Source organism: Micropterus dolomieu, linkage group LG02, assembly GCF_021292245.1.
Source record: "Micropterus dolomieu isolate WLL.071019.BEF.003 ecotype Adirondacks linkage group LG02, ASM2129224v1, whole genome shotgun sequence".
In the NCBI taxonomy this organism is placed as follows: domain Eukaryota; kingdom Metazoa; phylum Chordata; class Actinopteri; order Centrarchiformes; family Centrarchidae; genus Micropterus; species Micropterus dolomieu.
Window position 1 is genome coordinate 32,324,463 of NC_060151.1, and position 19,872 is coordinate 32,344,334.

The window sequence follows — 19,872 nt, forward strand, 5'->3', positions numbered from 1 at the left end:
TCAGTGGACACAGTGGACACACCAGAGTGTTAGACAGGTGCATCAGTGGACACACCTGAGTGTTAGACAGGTGCATCAGTGGACACAGTGGACACACCAGAGTGTAAGACAGGTGCATCAGTGGACACACCAGGGTGTTAGACAGGTGCATCAGTGGACACACCAGAGTGTTAGACTGGTGCATCAGTGGACACAGTGGACACACCTGAGTGTTAGACAGGTGCATCAGTGGACACAGTGGACACACCTGAGTGTTAGACAGGTGCATCAGTGGACACAGTGGACACACCTGAGTGTTAGACAGGTGCATCAGTGGACACACCAGAGTGTTAGACAGGTGCATCAGTGGACACACCTGAGTGTTAGACAGGTGCATCAGTGGACACACCTGAGTGTTAGACAGGTGCATCAGTGGACACAGTGGACACACCTGAGTGTTAGACAGGTGCATCAGTGGACACACCAGAGTGTTAGACAGGTGCATCAGTGGACACACCTGAGTGTTAGACAGGTGCATCAGTGGACACACCTGAGTGTTAGACAGGCGCATCAGTGGACACATCTGATGAATAAAACAGCTGCAAGTGAACAAAGTAATTTAAAGATTTAAGTGCAATAAAATAATTATTAAATAAAGGATCATTCTTATAAAAGTTTTTCAAAATGTGGGGTTAACACAAATAACTACGACTGCGCCTGAACGCACCATCAGTTCTCCTGAGTAGACTCAGAGTGGACGGTGTTCAGATCTCGCTGACCCTGAACGCTCCTTGTTCAGGTGCACACCGACCAGGACAGCGGGAAGGTGTTCTACTACCATCCTGTGACCAGACAGACCACCTGGTCCGACCCCCGCACCCCCCCGACCCCGCCTGCTCGAGACATGGGCCAGTCCAGGGGCAGCGAGGGGAGACAGCTGGCCTCCCCCTCCCCTCTGACCTGCCCCGCCTCCTCTCAGGTACCAACCATCATTTTATTTCTGAAAATGTGAGTAAAAAGAACACGTTCTGTTCAGATGAACTAAAACATCCTGTGAACTAACGTCCTGTCAGGGTTCTTCTTGGGAGCAGCTGGTGGACGAAGTCTCAGGGAAATTTTACTACTACAACCCCACCTCAAGAGCCACGACATGGGACGCACCAGAGACATCTGGCCCCTCCTCGTCCTCCTCACCCCCACCAGGACCTGCAGCCAGCAGGAGGTCCGGCGTCGGCCCGGTAAGGTCCTGGTTTACGTCTGGATTAGGTCTTCTTTAAGATCACTGAAGTCTTACAGACACATGCTGCCCTGTGAAACCGCGGTTTCAGCCCGGAAGTTCATAGATGCGATGTTTTGCTGTGAAACGTAAAATGATTTTTGTTTGACTGAAAATATCCTGACGTCAACAAAAGACTCTTTAAAGCTCAAAAAGAAGTTTGAAGTCAGAATCTGACGATGCGTTCAAGGCTAAACGAATGTATTTATTATTGTCTTTATCTTTGAAGTACATCAGGTAGAACGTGAAGACATGAGAGCAGGTCGGTTCTGTCTTCGGATGATTTAGGATCATTTAATAACTTTCTATAATAACTGTGTTTGAAGCCTCCGTTGCCAGAGGAAGACTATCCTGTAGACGTCCACACTGACAACGACTCTGTCTTCACATCGGTACAACACACACACACATATACAACATGTGAACCTGTCACCGGCTTTGACTGTTAATCTCCAGTTGCTTCTTTTCCCAGAATCCTCAACAGCACGCCAGTCTGATTCCCAGAGCTCAGCTGGACCAGAAAGATGCAAACAGCTCCCAGAGGAGGCAGCAGGAGGTAATCAGTCAGTAGGTCAGGCAGTCTGTCGGTGAGGCAGCTGGTTTATCATTCATTGATTCGTTGGTTATTCCAGGCTCCGCCTTTGCCCCAATGGCTGATGGGAAATGGAGTTTCTGAGGAGGGAACAGTTCCACAAGTGAAGAACTGGAGACACAGCGTGGCCGAAGTCGTGAGTCTAACCAGCGTAGCAGTCTGTGCAGATCCATGAGCTGCGTCAACCAGATCTTAACAATAATCCTTCTCTCTGTTAGCCGTTTGCTCCGAGCCACCGGAGGAACGTCTCCGACCTCAGCGAGGTGACCCTCAGGAAGCAGTCCCCCGACAGCCCACAGGTAGACCCTCACTCACCTGCCCCCCTTCACACCCATTACACCTGTTCCCATCAGTCATTCATTCATTCACCTGTCGACACCTTGTGATCTCATCCTGTCATCCCTCATCAAGCTCTCTGAAAGGCACAAACTGAAGAGGAATCTGTCCAATCGCAGCACAGGCTCCCACCAGCAACACGTAGGTCCTGGGCTCTGATTGGCTGCTGAAGGTGCTGGGTGTCTGTCTGGTGGTCGCTGGTGTCAGTGTCGTGCCGTTGGTTAGAGGTTGAACTAACTTTTGTTCTAACTCGCGCAGAATCAATCCAACATGTTGTTTCTAAAACACTAAGTCGTCACCTGAAGGGAACTTTCTGGGCAGGTCGGAGGGACGGCGCCCCCCGCTGTGTGTCCTCAGTGTCTGCAGCCTCACATTTTCAAATATTATTCCTGAAGATGCTGTCCAACACTTTGACACAGAGATTAATAATAAAGCAGGTAGTTGGACTATTGTTACCATCTTGTCCAGATGTGGCTGTAATGAGCGCTGCAGCCTGCAGGGGGCGCCGGCAGATCCTCACTCTGTGTATATTGCTCAGAAAGTTGCCTGGTGTTTCTCCACTAACTCCCTCCTCTGGTTCTGCTGATGGTTCTCAGGGTGAGGCTGAGGAACTGCTCTGCTAAGATAATAACATCTTTTTTTCAGAGCAATGTTTCACACAAGGCACCGGTAACAAAATCAAATCTAAAATCTGACGAAACAGGAAACTTTCTGGTAACAAAGGGCATCAACTGGACCTGAAGAAGGAAGAAGAAGAAGGAACTAAGTTCAGTCAAGATTAAAGAAACAAACTTCTGATCTCTGACGACCATACTGACTCAGCAGGTCTGACTGCAAAGGGATATTGGGGATGTCTCAGAGGTCCTTAAGAAGGATCTGGGGTTCCTTGAGAAGTATCAAGGGGAGGTTCTGGAGATGATCGTGAAAGATCCAGGGATTATGTGGATCCATCTGTTGGTTCTTATGATGTTCAAGGGGTCTCTGAGGGGTCTTTGAGTAGGCTGGTCTTGAATAATTTCTAGGGGACCTTGAGGAGATTTAGGAGTCTTTATAGATGTTCTGCAGGTCCTTGATGAAGTGTTGGGGGTCTTTGAGGAAGTCTAGAGGCCAGTAAGAAGATTTCCGGGATCCTTATAAAGGCACTATGAGTCATTGTGGAGGTTATTCTAAAGGTCCTTTGGGATCTTCTAGCAATGCCTGAGGAGATTCTACGGGTCTTTTAAGAGATGAAAGACTCGAGGGGACCTGAATGGGGTTCCAGAGGTTCTTGGGGAGTTTCTAAAGCTCACTGAGGAAGTTCCAAAGGTTTTTTTGAAGCACAATCTCCAGGTTCCTCCAGGAGGTTTTAGTAGCAGTGTGTGTAGTTTGGAACGTGAAGCCAAATGTTTTTTAGGACTCTTCAGTTAAAAAGTCTTTGTAAAAATGTTTTTGAGCTGCAGGTAGAGAGAGAAGACTGAACTCACTCTCTAACACACCACTCCCTTGTTTACGCAGGAGTCACATTTCAAAGCCGACCTGCAGGTTTAAAGAAACCTGAAGACTCACCTGTCTGTGTCTGTGTCTCCACAGAGCCACCTGCTGGAGAAAGCAGGGATCATGAACAAGACGAAAGTGGCTGAGAACGGCAAAAGGATCAGGTGAGACTTTAAGGGCACTTCGGCTCCAATGAAGTCAGCAGGTGTTGCTCTGATAACGTTCCTACATCTGAGAAGCTGCCGCTGAAGCCTTTAGAGAAAGTTTCAAAATGAACCCAGTGTCCAATAACAATAACTCTCTACCTAATGGATATCACAACCAACAAACCAACAAACACCTCCACCAAAACAGAACCTGCTGGTCGGCAACAACACACTCGGGGAGAACTGCACAAAGTCAAGTCGCAGATCATTACTTGACAAAAGCTGCTTAACACACCAAGCTAGGATCACGGTTAGACGGTTACAAGGTTGTTTATTTGTCATTATACGACACAAGGTTGGATAACGAAACAAAAGTTTGTGTGTTACCCGTGTTACACACAGAACTAATAATTAAATGTGTATTAAAATATGGTAACATTTAAATAAAAGTACAGTTCTTTAATCTGCGTCTGGGAGAATGTAAAGTGCAGCGACATGTGGCCTGAACTATGAAGCAGGGTACCGGTCTAATCCAGGTAACTTCAGGTGTGACTTCCCGATTAACCCTTTCTACCAAAGGGTGTTACCGAGGTCTGTTGCCACACACCGCTTCATAAAACATGTTTAGATTTCATCCTGATTTGTCCCACTGAAGTTCTGAACACAACAGCATCACGTTCAGACAGCGAGCCCTGCAGCCGAGCTGGGATTTTAGAGAGGAATCTTAATTAATTAACGGGACAGTTTCTGAGTTGCAGCCTATCTGTAGTCTGTAATTGAAAAGTGTTTTCACATATTGAGATATAGGGGTCAATAACCGAGAAACAAAAGTCCTAGATTAAAGTGTGAAATTTACAAGAAGAAAAATAAGAAATAAAGAAAGAAAAAAGAAGAAATAAACTCAAGAGTGTTTCCTCGCTGCTAAATCTGATTGTGAAGTTTAATATAACTTTCATAATACAGTGGACCTCATGTGCAGCTGGACCTTTACATCTTAATCATATTACACATAAAAGAAGAGCCCATAAAATACACAATAGAAATTTGAACTACAATCAGAACACTGTGAAAATTTTTAGGCTACAAATTTACTCCACGCGGTGCCAACAAGCCTCCCTGGCTCTGTCGGCCGCCACGACAGTAGATTTAGCCGTTAACGTATCTTTACATTCATCATATCCTGACACTACCAACGTGCGTTCCTCTGGAGAAATACGGAGCATGCGCCGTTGAGAAAAAACTCCTGCACGGCCGAACACGCTGCTTTTATGCGAACGTGCACCAACTCCAATTAAGTTAACAGGGACTCAACTACCCTACATCTTTTCCACCGTCGTAGTTTAACTCCAGTGTAGCGGTCAGAGTTTGTTACCCTGTCAACTCCCTTCGTAGTACAGGCCACTGATGGTAATCTGCTTTTATGGACCAGGTCTCTGTAAAGATGTGGGCACAACAATCCCTGAATTCTGTTGCTTGGCCCACATGAGTCCCATTTTGTCCAGGCTGGACCTTTCAGGAGCAGCGTAAAGTCGATGCTGGACCTACACGGTTCCTCTCTGAGCGATCACAGCGCCCGCCGTGGTACCTGGTCCGGTTTATCTGGCCGTGTGGATCGTCTAAGATCTGCTGCTCTTTAATCCAAAAACCCATCTTCCTTTTCCAGTGACTGTATTTCTGTCAGAGGAAGCACAAGTTTCAGCAATAAAGCTGGAAAAAAAGATGAAGAACAAAAGTGTAGTGAAGTTTGAGGGAGCTGCTGCTTCTACAAGCGTTGCTGGTTGCCACATTTAAGCATAGCACCTTTAACTTACCTAATGTGGTGAGAACATCAAGCAAACCCCCTGCTACCTGCCTAACTTACACTGAAGCCTAAATATCTACTGAGGTGTGGCGTCTTTGAAGCAGCTTTAAGAGCAGAGCTTTAGTGAACCTCAGCCATCTGGCCAAGAACCGGAAATGTTCCCAACAGAGAAACACGTCTCCACCCAGAGTTATCTCCTAAATAAAGATGGTAAACAAAAACAAACGAGCGATTTGATGGAGGGACAGATTACTCTGGTCGACTGGCACACCCCCTAACTCACCTGGGGGATCGCTGAAAAGTTCAGGTCAAAAGCACTCAGACACTAAACTCACCACAGAGGGAGAAACAGCAGCTCACAGCGAGCATCAAACAACACAGCACCTTAACAGTCGAACGCAGGGTTACACAGGCTGGGGGTGGAACAGCAATAAGACTCCTGCAGGGGCCTCCTGCAGGGGCCCCCAAAACATTAGGACTCTGGCTCCATGTAGGCAACGTAGAGGAGTTCATTGCAAACAAAGAAAAGGGTGGCTGGCAGGGTACCTGCAAACAGAGCACACAGAGAAGCTCAGGACATTACAAAGACAAACATATGTGTGCTGTACAGTTGGTTCAGTTTGGCTTATTGTGTCTTTGTTTGTGTTGTTGTTGACAGGAAGAACTGGAGTCAGTCCTGGACCGTCCTCCACGGTGGGATCCTCACCTTCCACAGAGACCCCAAATTTGCTCCAACTGGGAACGCTGTAAGAACCAGTTACACATACTGGGCTCATCACAACACGTCTGTCATTTACTGTAACACCGAGTTAGACCGAGACCGAGGGGTTAGCTTTAGACTCACCTGCCCAGGCTGGCCTGTACCTTCAAAATAAAAGCCTTAATAAGAACTCAAATGAACTAAAATAATAATATTAATGTTGTAATCAAACTAATTCTTTAAGGCAAAACAGCAACAAAATAAATGAATGTTTAATTAACTTAGCTCTGATGATGATGATGGTGATGATGATGACTTCCTGTTCTGCAGAATAAATCGTCACAGATTGTTCCAGAATACACCGTCGAGCTGAGAGGAGCCTCGGTGAGCTGGGCCCCCAAGGAAAAGTCATCGAAGAAGAACGTTCTGGAGGTAACCCCATTGTTACCATGGTTACAGTTTGTCCACCATGGTAGACGCAGTCACCAGAGTCTGACTGGACGCCTTGCCGTGGTTACTAACGTGTTACTAAGGCGTGTGGTTGTGTTTGTGTGCAGCTGAAGACTCGTCAGGGCTGCGAGTATCTGATGCAGTACGACACGGAGAGCATCATCAGCGATTGGTTCAAAGTGATGCACGACGCCATCAGACAGCTGGTAACACACACACCTACACAAACATTATACTTGTGAGGACGTCCCACAGTGTCTCTTAAGGATCAGAGCTGAGTTTTAAAGAGCTTTACAGATTAACGAGATGATTGATAACATCAGCACGTTTCATTTAACTCCTCCAGGAACACGGTCATCAGTCAGAGGACGAGGACGACGTCGCTTCGGACAAAGAAGATAAAGACAAGAAGAGGACACGTGAGTCCACGATCTACAAATTTATATCCATTAAGTCCACCTGCTTTCTGGCCTCATCATGTTTACAACGTGTGAGTGGAGAGTTGTGTAAACCTAGTATTTATTGCTGCTCTTACTAGTATTTATTGCTGCTCTTACTAGTATGTATTGTCAGTTGTAGATCTGTAGTTGATGCTCTGTTGACGCTTGTATGTTGTTCCTCAAATGTAAGTCGCTTTGGATAAAAGCGTCTGCCAAATGAGTAAATGTAAATGTGTGCGTAGAAATTTCTACTCTAAGACTCCATCGTATTCTGCCTTGCATCGGCACTACAGCCACAAAAAGCACCGAGCCCATCAACATCACGCCTGCAGTCACTGGTCTACACACCTCTCCACTCACATATGTAAACAGTTCTGCTGCATTAATGGACCCTATCGTGCCGTCATCAGCAGACTCAGTTCGCTCAGTTGCAGTCGATCTGTGAATGTTCAGAACTTTTCATCCATCAAATCTACATTTGCACAACGAAGGTGATGCAATCCTGTAAAACACTCCAGAACAAGTGAGAAAGTGGACCTTGAGTTGAGATTGTTTGGTCAGTTGGGGTTTTCAAAGGTGAACATGGAGAATAAAATGTGGCCAGCTGAATCTTCTTTATGACAGACTCTGGTCAGCAGCTGGTTGATGTTTTCTGTTTCCTCTCAGTAGAATCAGACGTGTCTTCACCATCAGCAGATCGTCTCTAAACTGAGATTAACAGCAAACATTAAAACTCTTTAAAATCCAGCTGAAAATCAGTTTGCTGAACTTTCAGGAGACACAGTTATGTGGTCCAGCTGACCCACCAAAATAACTCAATGTTTTACTGACTACTGTAGAAGATCTACATTCGTTGAAATAAGGTTTCTTCATTTTTCCCCCTTATCCGAGTTGAGGGTGTAGGTATAGAGGCAGCCGTGTGCTTTACATTGATTTTGGACTATATAAAGTTTACTTGACTTGTTGGTAATAAGAATTTTCATTAGCAGGTATTTGATGTGTTCTTATACAGATTATTTGTTTGAACATTGAGATCTTTTGAACTGTATGTGACACAATCCAAAATAAGTTAAAACACCTCCTCAGAGATTGTAATTCTGCTTCCTGTCCTGCTCAGACATCAGACATTCTTCTTCTCTGTTTTAGCGACCACGAGTACATCAGGAACTGCCGACTCTGAGCAGACGCGAGTTCGGACCAAACTACGGCGTTTCCTCCAGCGCAGGCCGACGCTGCAGAGCGTTAAAGAGAAAGGCTACATCAGAGGTAAACTTCCATCTCTTTGAACAGGACAAGTCCACACAAAATGTAATGACGGCCTCTTAAACAAAGATGAGGTGTCTGTTAACGGATAGTGAGTAATTCTACGTGATGATGCACACTGAGGCGAGTCAGTATATCATATGTTTATCTCTGGTCCAGATAACGTGTTCGGCTGTCACCTGGATACACTCTGCCACAGAGAGAACACCACCATCCCCAAATTTGTGGAGAAATGTATCAAAGTGGTGGAGCGGAGAGGTAAATATACAATCCACACACACATTTAATACCAGTAAACCCACAGCAGACTGATGTGTGTGTGTGTGTGTTCAGGTCTGCAGGTGGACGGGATCTACAGAGTGAGCGGAAACCTGGCTGTAATCCAAAAACTACGACACAAAGCTGATCATGGTAACAAACTGTCCAGACCTGCAGACAGCAGCATTAATCTGATTCAGTCTGTTTGAAAAAAAATATTTAAGTGTTTGACAGTAAGGACAGAGCAGAGATTAAAGAGTAAATCCACCATGAACCTCTGCTCTGTAATCATGTAGATGACCCCTCAAATCCTTCAAGAATGCCAACCATGTTCTTCTACCAAAACAAACATGGACGCCAACCAGCAGCTCGTTTATGTGCAGTAACATTTGAACTAAAAAGAGCAAATAAAGAGGGGAAAAAGCAGAGAGTCTGGTGAGAGTCTGGATGGAGGCATATAGGACTGTGGAGTATACAGAGGTCGCAGACGTCAGTGGCAAATATCAAACATAAAAAATGTTTATGAGAAGGACTGGCAGCATCTTAAACTGTTACATATCACAGACTGGAACAGGCCTGGACTGTATTGATAAGTGAGTCTGATATGGACCAATCAGACTCATTTGTCCTACTGTGTGGCCACACCATAGCATATATAAAAGAAGTGGACGTAGTTACAGTGACGTCCCCCGTTGGTTTGTGGACTGCCGTTTTAAAGGCCCCAGTTTGACATTTTGGCTGTCGCCATGTAGATTTTTGGTAACCAGGCACCGGACGTGACCATATTTGGATGAGAGGGTGGAGCTAGCTTGGTTAGTAACGTGGTGCATCTGGAATTGATGTGAACTCTGATAGGACGTTAAAACAGCCTGAAAACAAAACATACTTTTTGGGAAAAACAGCTGACTAATAAGCTCTTTCAGCAGCGCTGGTTAAATGTACACAGAGCAGCAGATACGAGTCTGCTGGCTGTTACAGAGAATGCAGGTTTATGTCCCTGATGTAATTACACTGTGTTTACGTCCAGAGAGAATCTGCAGATGATTTGTTTATACAAACGGAAGGTTTCTCATTCTTTGTCTTTTGCATGATATCCCTGTTGTCCCTGCAGAAGAGCATCTGGACCTGGAGGACGGACAGTGGGAGGAGATCCATGTTATCACGGGGGCTCTGAAACTTTTCCTGCGGGAGCTTCCAGAGCCGTTATTCCCCTTCAGCTGCTTTGACAAGTTCATCGCTGCCATCCGTCAGTTTACACTACAAACTATACACTCCTTATGCACAGCTTGCAAAATGTTACACAAACATTTAAACCACAGCCATGAAATATGAAGCTGTCAGTGTTTAGCAGCAGCTCTGTGTGTTTATTTCCATACAGAAGTCGCAGACTACAGCCTGAGAGTCTCCTACATGAAGGACCTGGTTCGCTCCCTGCCTCTGCCGAACCATGACACCATGGAGCTGCTGTTCAAACATCTGCGCAAGTGAGTTCCTCCTGAGGCTTCTTACAACCTGAACAATATACAGAGGACTAGTTTTATACTAGTTAAGGGTGATAGTAAGCCAGACACTCACAGCAGACAACTTGTTGATGAACTTTGATTTTAACCTTCTGTGTTTTGGAGGGGATAATTATGCTCTGGGTCCGGTGGGATCTTAGCTAGTTAGTGTAGAAAACATATAAGACACCTCTCTTAGATAATATCACCCACTGACACTGAGAGAAAGCTCAAACAAGTCTTTGGTTTGCTAACGATGGTAGAATGTGAACAAAGGGAAACAGGTTTTATAGGTTCTAAGAAGATGTTTTTTCTTTTATTGTTTCCCTCCTCAGAATGCTCTTTCCTTCTGCTTGTTGGAAATGTTAGTTCAGATTGAGAAGTGTCTTAATTTACCCAGAACAGATGAATGAGTCTCATTCTGAGTGCAAAGCACCCTAAAATATTTGAGGGGTCCTATGCCAAATGTGATTCTTTATTTTCCATGGTTGGAAAAAATATAAAATACAAAGACTTTTGCATCTAGAATGGTTAATTGGACTAACAGGCTTTTTAAAATGCAGAGGACATACATACATATATGTCCATGCTAATTTATACTATGCTCAACTCATACATCTAACTCAAGTCTGTGTGTCTGTCTGCCTGTAATGTGTCAGTGACACGGAATAAAAATGTTGGGTACGTTAGTATGACCAAGAACGAAAGACTCCTGAACCTTAATCTTTTCTGTGCTGTGGTAATTTGTAGTCTGGTGCAGTGATGATACATGATGATACATACAAAACAGAAAAAAATAATTTACTTTGCTCAACTCACACTGTTTTTGACTTTCTCTCTCTCCAGGGTGATCGAGAACAAGGATTCCAACAGGATGTCGGTTCAGAGCGTTGCCATCGTGTTCGGCCCCACGCTGCTCCGGCCCCAGTCTGAGTCATCTAATATGACGATCAACATGGTGTTCCAAAGCCAGATAGTGGAGCTCATCCTCAGGGAGTTCCAGACCGTCTTCTCCCAGAGGTAGGGGGAACCTCCTGGAGCTCCTCTGGAACCATGCAGAAGCCTCCGTGGACCTCCTGGAAGCCCCCCAAATGATGAGTCCTGCCAAAAGTCTTCTCAGGCTTTAGACCCAAACATCACTTCCTCTCAAACCCAAATTCACCAGGGACTGAACTTGGAACTCACTGGCTACATGATGTCCCTTTCTAACAAATAGAACTTGTGAAAGTGAAAGTACCTAGAACTCTGCAGCAGTCTTGAAACTGACAGCAGCTTGGTTCTTCTTTCAAGGCAACAGACCAAATAGAACATAATTTTCTTGTCACCTTAAAAACCCAAAACACTGAGCAATAACTCTTCCAACAAATTGAAGGTCCTTCTAGACCCTTGTAGATCTCTGGAACCAAACATCATCACGTAAATGTCTGTCACAAAAAATCAATAGACATTCAAGTTCTCTGGGATTACAACCTGAACCTGCAGGCTTCACCAGACCCCTTTCTAAACCCTGTGCCTGAAATGCCTGAACCGAAGTGGAGCCATCTGGGACCCGGGACTGGTTTTAAAACCTTAAACGTGAATCATGTCTCATTGCAAAGGACCAACAATTCCACGTCAAGCTAAAACTGTTTCAGAAGCTTCAAGAACCTTGTAGATCTTTCTGGACCCAATCTCATCTTCTCTTCCTGTTTTTAAAATGTATGGCCATTAAAGCTACGAGAGTAGAATTTGGGGACTGCAGACTGATACCCTTCTCTTATCACTGTGCTCTACATGATCCAGATGGAACTTGAGTGGAACTATCTAGAACTCTGGACTGATTCTAAAATTTTAACCAGCAGCTTCACTGCTCTTTCAAGACCAAACAAACTTAGCACCTTAATACCCCAAAATGTCTCACTTTGTGAAAGAACTGTCCCAACATTTTCCATATCCTTCCAGAACCTTGTAGAACTCTGGACTCAAACATCCTCTCCTCCTTTTTAAATCCTGTGGGTATTTAAATGCATGGGTGTTGAACCCGGAACTTGCTCTCACCACCAGACTACCAAGCCTTATAAAACATAGTTACCAATCCTTTGACTGAGAGCTATCTATACAGGTTCCAGATCATTTTGGAACCTTGAAGAACTATAGAACCAAACATTATCATCCTCAAGTTAAACCTGGAATCTGTTGGTTACACAACACCTCTCTCTCACCACCAGACCACCAAGCCTTAAATGACCCAGGTAGAACCTGTGTGGAACTAAAACCTTGTACTGGTTCTAAGATCAGAAATTCTTGCATTCAGACCCATGACAACCTGGGAAATCACAACAGACCAACCATCTTCAGGTTGTGTCCCACTTGCCTGGCACCTCAGAAACACAAAGTATCGCTACAACCTTCCAAACTCTTGACTCTTGACCTTTGGGGAAGACAAGAAAGTTCCAGGTGTTTTGGCATTCAAATACCTCTCATCCCCAAAGAAAACCTTTTCTGAGCCAAGAAACACCAAACAGGATTAACACTGTTTTTGAGGGAAGACCTCAGACTGACCCGTCCTGAAGACAGCCTATGGAATATTTTATCGTCAATACTATGTGATTCTAACTCACTATCCTCACTCCTACCTGAAATCTGTGCCCAAGAATACCAAACATATTTACTTACAGAGACTCTGGAGCCCCTAAAAATAAATTCTCAACTGAACATGTACATTGTTCACAAGACTCAAACCCTCTGAAGATGTTAACAGAGGAAGGAAAGCTCTGTGTCCACAACTACTTTTGTGTCTTTTGTGTCTTAGATTTGACTTACTGCAGGCATCAAAAGACTTGATGCTGATTGGCTCAAGTCTTACCTGCTCACTCAATGTTGTAATCGATGACCTCTGCTGCTGTACAGGTTTCAGATTGTTTGTTGATTAGTATGGACTCACAGCCTCAATCACACTTAGTGTTTTACGCTACGAACAATGGATCTTCTACAACCACACACCTGCGTTTACTTTCATTCAAAATATCTACTTGTCCATGTTCAGTATATTTACGGCCCGCTCTCATTCCCAGAGCGTGACTTTGTCACGTCCTTCAGCGTCCGGTACCGACACAGATCCTAGTTCAACACACTGGGGGAAGCCATCTAGCGTCATTTTTCACTACTATAAATAACCAAAAAGTCAGAGTAAGGAGGCGGTTGGGATGATGGTGGGACTGACACCGGATTTTCTCCCAGGAGCCCATTGTTTGTTTCCCATGTGAAGCAAAAAGTCACTATTGATTCCTTTTAGTGATTATAATTTAGGGTCACGTAAGTAACGTAGGTATTTTAATCCAAATCATGATCTTTTCCTAAAACTAACTAAGCGGTTTTGGTGTCTAAACCTAACCCAGCTGCAACATTTAACAACATTAACCACTAGTTTTACTTTGAAAGTCTAACAGGATGGTGCATATTCATTCTTGCTAACTTGACTGCGGAGTCCTACACCTTCAAAACCAATGCTTAACAATGCTAAAGGTACCCAGGGCATTAAAAAACGACACCAAAGGGTCTTGACAAAGCGTCCATATATGACGGGATGAGAGCGGGTGAATTTAGACTCAGTAAGTAAGAACTGATGTGTTCAAAGTATGGATCAATATATTAACTTTCAGGCTGTGTTGCATTCACTGATGCTGGAAAACACACATTTGCACAGAAAAGTAATCTAAGTCAGTATATATGTTGATACATGTTTTACTGAAGACCTTTGTCATATTAAACACTGGATCAAAATGTAATCTTGGTGACGTGATGTCTTCAGGTACAGTATGGAGCCGACATGTTGTTTTAGACTTTCATGAAATGAAGTCAGAATTCAACTGAGAAACTGAATCAAATAATTCCAGTCTTTGTGCTAAGCTAGGCTCGACACACCCTGGAGCTGTCGATTAAGACAGAAAACAAGTGGATTTATTAAATCTAAATAACGTTTACTAGAAAGTTCAGAGGACCCAGGATGATTCCCTGAGGGACTTATCGAATACAGAAAACAAGATTTACAGAAATGTTAGTGGGTTTTTTTAAGGGATGAATTTTACAGGAACATTTTTACTGTTGTTTGTGTCCTGCTGTAACGATGGGTTCAAGAAATGATAGCGTGTACAATGTATGTTTTTATAGTGTTGAGTTTATATGTATTACAGATATAGAACAAAGTTAACATGGACGACTAACAGATTAAACTCTGTACATAAGAGGGTATTTTACTGACCTAATAAAAGAGATCTTTACGCCAGTGTTCAGGTGTGTTTCATCAAATATTATAACAGAGAGCAGCTAGTCATGTAGCATAGCTCACTCTCTCACAGATGTCCCGTGTACTTCTGTCTTTGGGCACCTGCAGCCTCGGCAAAAAACACAAACACTTTTATGAATCCAGTTTATTTCTAGATGAAATCACAACTATAATTAAAAGGTACAGTGTGTAAGAACTGAGATTAATTTCCACCTGTCGAATTCATACTCCAAAAAATATGACAGTGACTAATAAGCTAAAGTGTAATTCTACAGGAAGATAAACCCACACGGAGAATAAGCTCCAGACTAAAGAACACAGTCCAGCCCTGCCTCGGTTAGATAAGAGAATGAACCGTGACAAAACAGTACAATATTAGTCAATATAAATGCTCTGATTCCACTTTAACACCTAAAACTTTAAACTTGATGAAGAAAAATAGAAACAGTAAAACAAAAGCTGATATCTTGACGTCTGCAGATGTTTGTCCTGGACAGTGTGCAGCTGTTACCATGGCAACCCTGTTACCGAAAGTTTGCTAAAAAAGAACGGAGAGAAAGAAAAGGTTTCACGGTGCGTTCACGTGTCATGGGATATTTTTAAAGTGTCACATGAAGGGGAAATCTTACCGGCGTTTAACTCCATCGGACCTGAGGACAGAGAGACGGGACGTTAGAGGCTGTTTCAGATGAGAGGACTCGTTTGGAACAGTTTTATATTCATGATCCTTAGGAATAGGGATGTCACGAGAAGTTGATTCCTAAACTCTGAAAACATGGCAGTACTTGAGATCCAAGCTGCAGCAACAGCTCCGCCATCAGGTATGTTGTTGGTTTAATATCTACAACCTTCAACAGCTCCGTGTCAAAGTCTGGAAGTCTCCCAGTTCTGTTGGAGAGCTAATTTAGATGTTTCAGTTTGGGTCAACTCAGAATCACCAAAGATGATGATGCAGTTCGCAGCACTAAGAAATGAATGTCCGTTCTGCACATGTGCGTGGGGTTAGGGGCCAGGCGGTGTCATTAAAGGCGTTAAATCTGCACATGCGTAGACTTACAGTGTCTGTCCAACACGCCTGTAACTGCAGGAGGAGTTATGGACGTCTTTAAATACAATACGATCCATTTCAATCTATAACTGTTTAGTTTTTCAACACAGAAATCTCAAGCCGCTGCCAGAATAGAGAGAGAGAGACCCTGAAACATTTCACGCCTGAGAGTGAAGTTAAGAAATGAATGAATTAATCAGTGTAAGGTTTCACCTCTTGTCTGGACATCCTCTCTTTATCAACTGCTAGTTGTTCTACTGTTCAGATGTTTTTATTGAAGGAGTGCATGATGGGATTTTTTTGTTTTTGTTTTGTTTTTTAACGTGGTGTCAAGAATGATGGGATTTTTCTGGCATCAGTATCGACTACTAAATGTCTGGTGTTGTGACGTCCCTGTTTATGAATCAGGTTTGATAATTCAATACCAGGAGTCTTTTACTCTTTAGTTTAGAACAACGTGTAAACTAGATTTTCCACACATCTGATCTGAAGAATGAGTGTTTGTAGTTTTAGTTCTGACCTCTCTGCGTAGGTTTACCTGTGTTCTGACTTAATGCGTCCATCAGGTCGTTCCTCCCGACCTTCTCTAACACGTCGCGGGTCACCCTCACCGGCTGGCTGCTGTACGTCTGAACGATCAGATCCACCGTCTTCCGTCTGTCTGCGTTCTCCAGGTCACAGGGGGAAATTTCCAGGAAACCGTCATCTTTATTCAGAGAGGCCTTGGTTTTGGTTCCGTACTCCTCCAGGTAGTACTTGAAGTCGTTAAACTCTTCAGCTTTCAGCTTCTTCAGCGTTTTCAGCAGAAGCTCTTTAACTGTCAGCTCCATGCTGCAATTTAAATATAGAGGAAACAAATATGCATGCTCCAAAGAAAGTATCTCAAGTGTTCCCAAAGTTTTTTGGGGGAGGACCCCCGGACCATGAACCCGATATCGTGGATCGTTCGGTCTCGTTATCTGATCTGAGGCCTGATGTCCCCACCGAGTGACGCCCTTTCTTCTACTGTACGTTTTATTTATTTGACATGTTATGGACCAAAACGATGAACTGGAAGAATAATCAATAATGAAAATAATCGTTACTTGCATGCAGGTCTTGACATTAACGTTTTTGCTCACTAGCCAATGTGGCTAGTGGTTTTCCAAAGATACTAGCCACACAGCATTTTCACTAGCCACATTTTTGTTGTTGAAAAATTATGTTTTATATGATTAAAGTTGACTATGGCGTGCTAAAATTGACTAATATTATGATTAGCTTTGATAAGGTTGTTTGTAAACTTGTAGTCTAAGATATTAAAAAAGTAGATTTTTATTGTATATAATTAAAGTGCTGCACGTGTGTAAAAGATTAATTCTAAACTAAACATCAAAAATGCAAAACATGCACCAGGAAAACTGTTATTTACAGTAAATACTGTAATACATAGCAGAGTAGTAATATTTTTGTCTAAGAAAAAGATTGTTTTGCATGTCTGACTGGATTTATGTTTATCATCATGAAGCTCTGAGCAACTGGAGATACGTCCACCTGAAACAATTATACAAGTCTTTATTTTCCAGATTAATCCCATACAAATGCATCTCCTGCTTTCCTACAGGGCATGATTACTTTTATCAAAAACCAGAATCAGCTCTGGAAAGGTAGCTGTGATATGACCGTATGATGTGATATGAGGGCAGCCCTGCTAGTAACACCAAGTCCCTTAATCACGAAGATCTCTGTCATTTTACAGCATTTAACGTCTTTTTCCTTCTGCCTTTTCTCTTTATCTCGTTCTCCTTTGAATGTCATACCATCATATCATCAGGTTGAAAGCAGGCGGGAGGCTGACGGTCTGCAGGTCTGAGGGACTGCGGCTGCCCTGTGACAGATTAAACTTATTCTCCTGTGACAAAAGTCCGGATGTCATATTTGGCGTCCTCACCCTCACACAGCGGCACTGCAGGAGAGGCGCCTGTTGTGTGGATTCTCCTGCTATAAAAAGCTTGCTTTGTCATCGCTGCCGCTGGTCAAGTTAATAATTAACGGCAGGCAAAAACAGCACTCGGGCCTGTTTAATCTCGACAGAATCTTCTAGTTTACAGTGTTGTCGGTCAAGACAACAGGCTTCACGAATGGACCAGTGTCACATTGCAACTCGTTTGTTATTTTAGATGCCTTTTGACAAGACTACAAAGTGGCTAGTGGGAGTGACTGTTACCCGCCACGGCTGGCGGGTTGGCGGGTGTTAATGTCAAGCCCTGGTTGCATGTATTGAAGCAGAAGGTGCTCTGTGCTGCTGGAAACACTTAAATCAGCTTTAATAAGTTTGATTTGCGTGTTTTCAGTGGCCTCGCTGTGCTCTGTGCTGCTGGAAGAAAGACTAAAATACAACAAAAATAAACTCGATATAACATGTTGGAACAGCCTGCAGCCCAGTGAGCCAGTTCTCTGATCCACATCTGTACAAATACGTCTAACTCATATGATAAGTACTTCTCTTTGCTGTATTTTTTATATATATATGTGGTTTGTACATGTTGTTCCTTAGACTGTTTCTGATACTGGTGAGAGACACGCAGTATATTATTATATATTTACTGTGTAACATACAGTTGAAATGAGACTGAAACTGTTGGACCTGTTTTAGTTCCTCAGAAGTTAGAAAAACCTGTCGGTTCAGTCTGAACGTGGAGGAAACTCTTCTCCTGCAGCGCTGCCAACACCTGACTGATCTGATCAATACAACGTTTAAATAAATACAAACAAAAGACTCATTTCAATTCAAATGTATGGAGGATAAATGGTGGGGCTCCTCAGGGTTCCGGGTTCGGCCTCTTACTGTTTATATTCCACACAACAACTTTAAAATTTTAGTTTTGTTGTTTTATATATTGGAATCAGCTTTTGAACATTTGATCTAAAGACTTCACGGCCGTTGTTAATCGATTTGATAACTCAGTCGATTCAGTTCACAACATGTGAAAGGGATTTGTTTCAGTTATAGACGCCCCCTAGTGGCCTCAGACCCAGAGGTCATCATACATTAGGTTACAGAAGTCTGTAAAATAACATAATTCTCAGATGAAACACGTGTTGTAGATATAAAGTGAAGCATAAAACTAATCGTTATGTTTACTCACCTTTTTTAAATGTGGAACCAGCTTGTTCAGAGTGCTGGAAACATAAATATAAATCATGTCAATGTACCAAACTGGATCAGTTCTTATCTCGTTGTTTTATCCATCTCAGACGGTTATATCGTTAAAAAATCGTTACATATGCTTTTTATTATCAGTGTAGTTTCAGTTTGAAGAGCAGAAACCGACTCACCGCCTCGTCTCTGAACCTGCAGTCAGGTTTATTTAGTCTCCTTGTTCCTGGATCTCCTCAAACTCCGCCCCCTTCAGTTCTCTGGAAATATTTCCTGATTGTACCTGAAGTCACGTCACCACACCTCACCTTTATCTTTCCTGGCAAACAAATACAAAAACTCGTCTGAAGGAGCAGAACTTCTAAAGAGGAGTCAGTTACTGTTACCTGATTTATTATTATTATTAATTATTATATGTTTGTTGTTATTTACAGTTAAATGTTTATGTCTGCTGTTGTTTAATGAAACAGTAAGCTCCCAGCTACATGTGAACACATCGCAGGATGAAGATACAGAGAGTCAGTGAACACATCACAGGATGGAGATACAGAGTCAGTGAACACATCACAGGATGGAGATACAGAGTCAGTGAACACATCGCAGGATGAAGATACAGAGAGTCAGTGAACACATCACAGGATGGAGATACAGAGTCAGTGAACACATCGCAGGATGAAGATACAGAGAGTCAGTGAACACATCACAGGATGGAGATACAGAGTCAGTGAACACATCGCAGGATGAAGATACAGAGAGTCAGTGAACACATCACAGGATGGAGATACAGAGTCAGTGAACACATCGCAGGATGAAGATACAGAGAGTCAGTGACAGGATGGAGATACAGAGAGTCAGTGACAGGATGGAGATACAGAGAGTCAGTGAACACATCGCAGGATGAAGATACAGAGTCAGTGAACACATCGCAGGATGAAGATACAGAGAGTCAGTGAACACATCACAGGATGAAGATACAGAGAGTCAGTGACAGGATGGAGATACAGAGAGTCAGTGAACACATCGCAGGATGAAGATACAGAGAGTCAGTGAACACATCGCAGGATGGAGATACAGAGAGTCAGTGACAGGATGGAGATACAGAGAGTCAGTGACAGGATGGAGATACAGAGAGTCAGTGACAGGATGGAGATACAGAGTCAGTGAACACATCGCAGGATGAAGATACAGAGTCAGTGAACACATCGCAG

At 43.3% G+C, this 19,872-nt stretch overlaps 1 protein-coding gene across 1 annotated transcript in view; it reads left to right on the plus strand.

Moving 5' to 3' along the window:
• LOC123967444 (rho GTPase-activating protein 27-like) overlaps positions 1-14,480 on the plus strand; it is a 29,459-nt gene extending 14,979 nt beyond the window's left edge. The window contains exons 9-26 of the mRNA XM_046043541.1: positions 779-958; positions 1,053-1,217; positions 1,582-1,647; positions 1,728-1,811; positions 1,888-1,983; positions 2,066-2,146; positions 2,259-2,324; positions 3,753-3,820; positions 6,262-6,349; positions 6,634-6,735; positions 6,861-6,959; positions 7,100-7,172; positions 8,340-8,459; positions 8,616-8,714; positions 8,790-8,867; positions 9,826-9,960; positions 10,093-10,198; positions 11,060-14,480. Coding sequence (XP_045899497.1) covers positions 779-958; positions 1,053-1,217; positions 1,582-1,647; positions 1,728-1,811; positions 1,888-1,983; positions 2,066-2,146; positions 2,259-2,324; positions 3,753-3,820; positions 6,262-6,349; positions 6,634-6,735; positions 6,861-6,959; positions 7,100-7,172; positions 8,340-8,459; positions 8,616-8,714; positions 8,790-8,867; positions 9,826-9,960; positions 10,093-10,198; positions 11,060-11,237 — 1,884 coding nt within the window. The 3' untranslated portion in view covers positions 11,238-14,480. The remainder of the gene's footprint in view (positions 1-778; positions 959-1,052; positions 1,218-1,581; positions 1,648-1,727; positions 1,812-1,887; positions 1,984-2,065; positions 2,147-2,258; positions 2,325-3,752; positions 3,821-6,261; positions 6,350-6,633; positions 6,736-6,860; positions 6,960-7,099; positions 7,173-8,339; positions 8,460-8,615; positions 8,715-8,789; positions 8,868-9,825; positions 9,961-10,092; positions 10,199-11,059) is intronic.
• Positions 14,481-19,872: the final 5,392 nt, after the last annotated feature.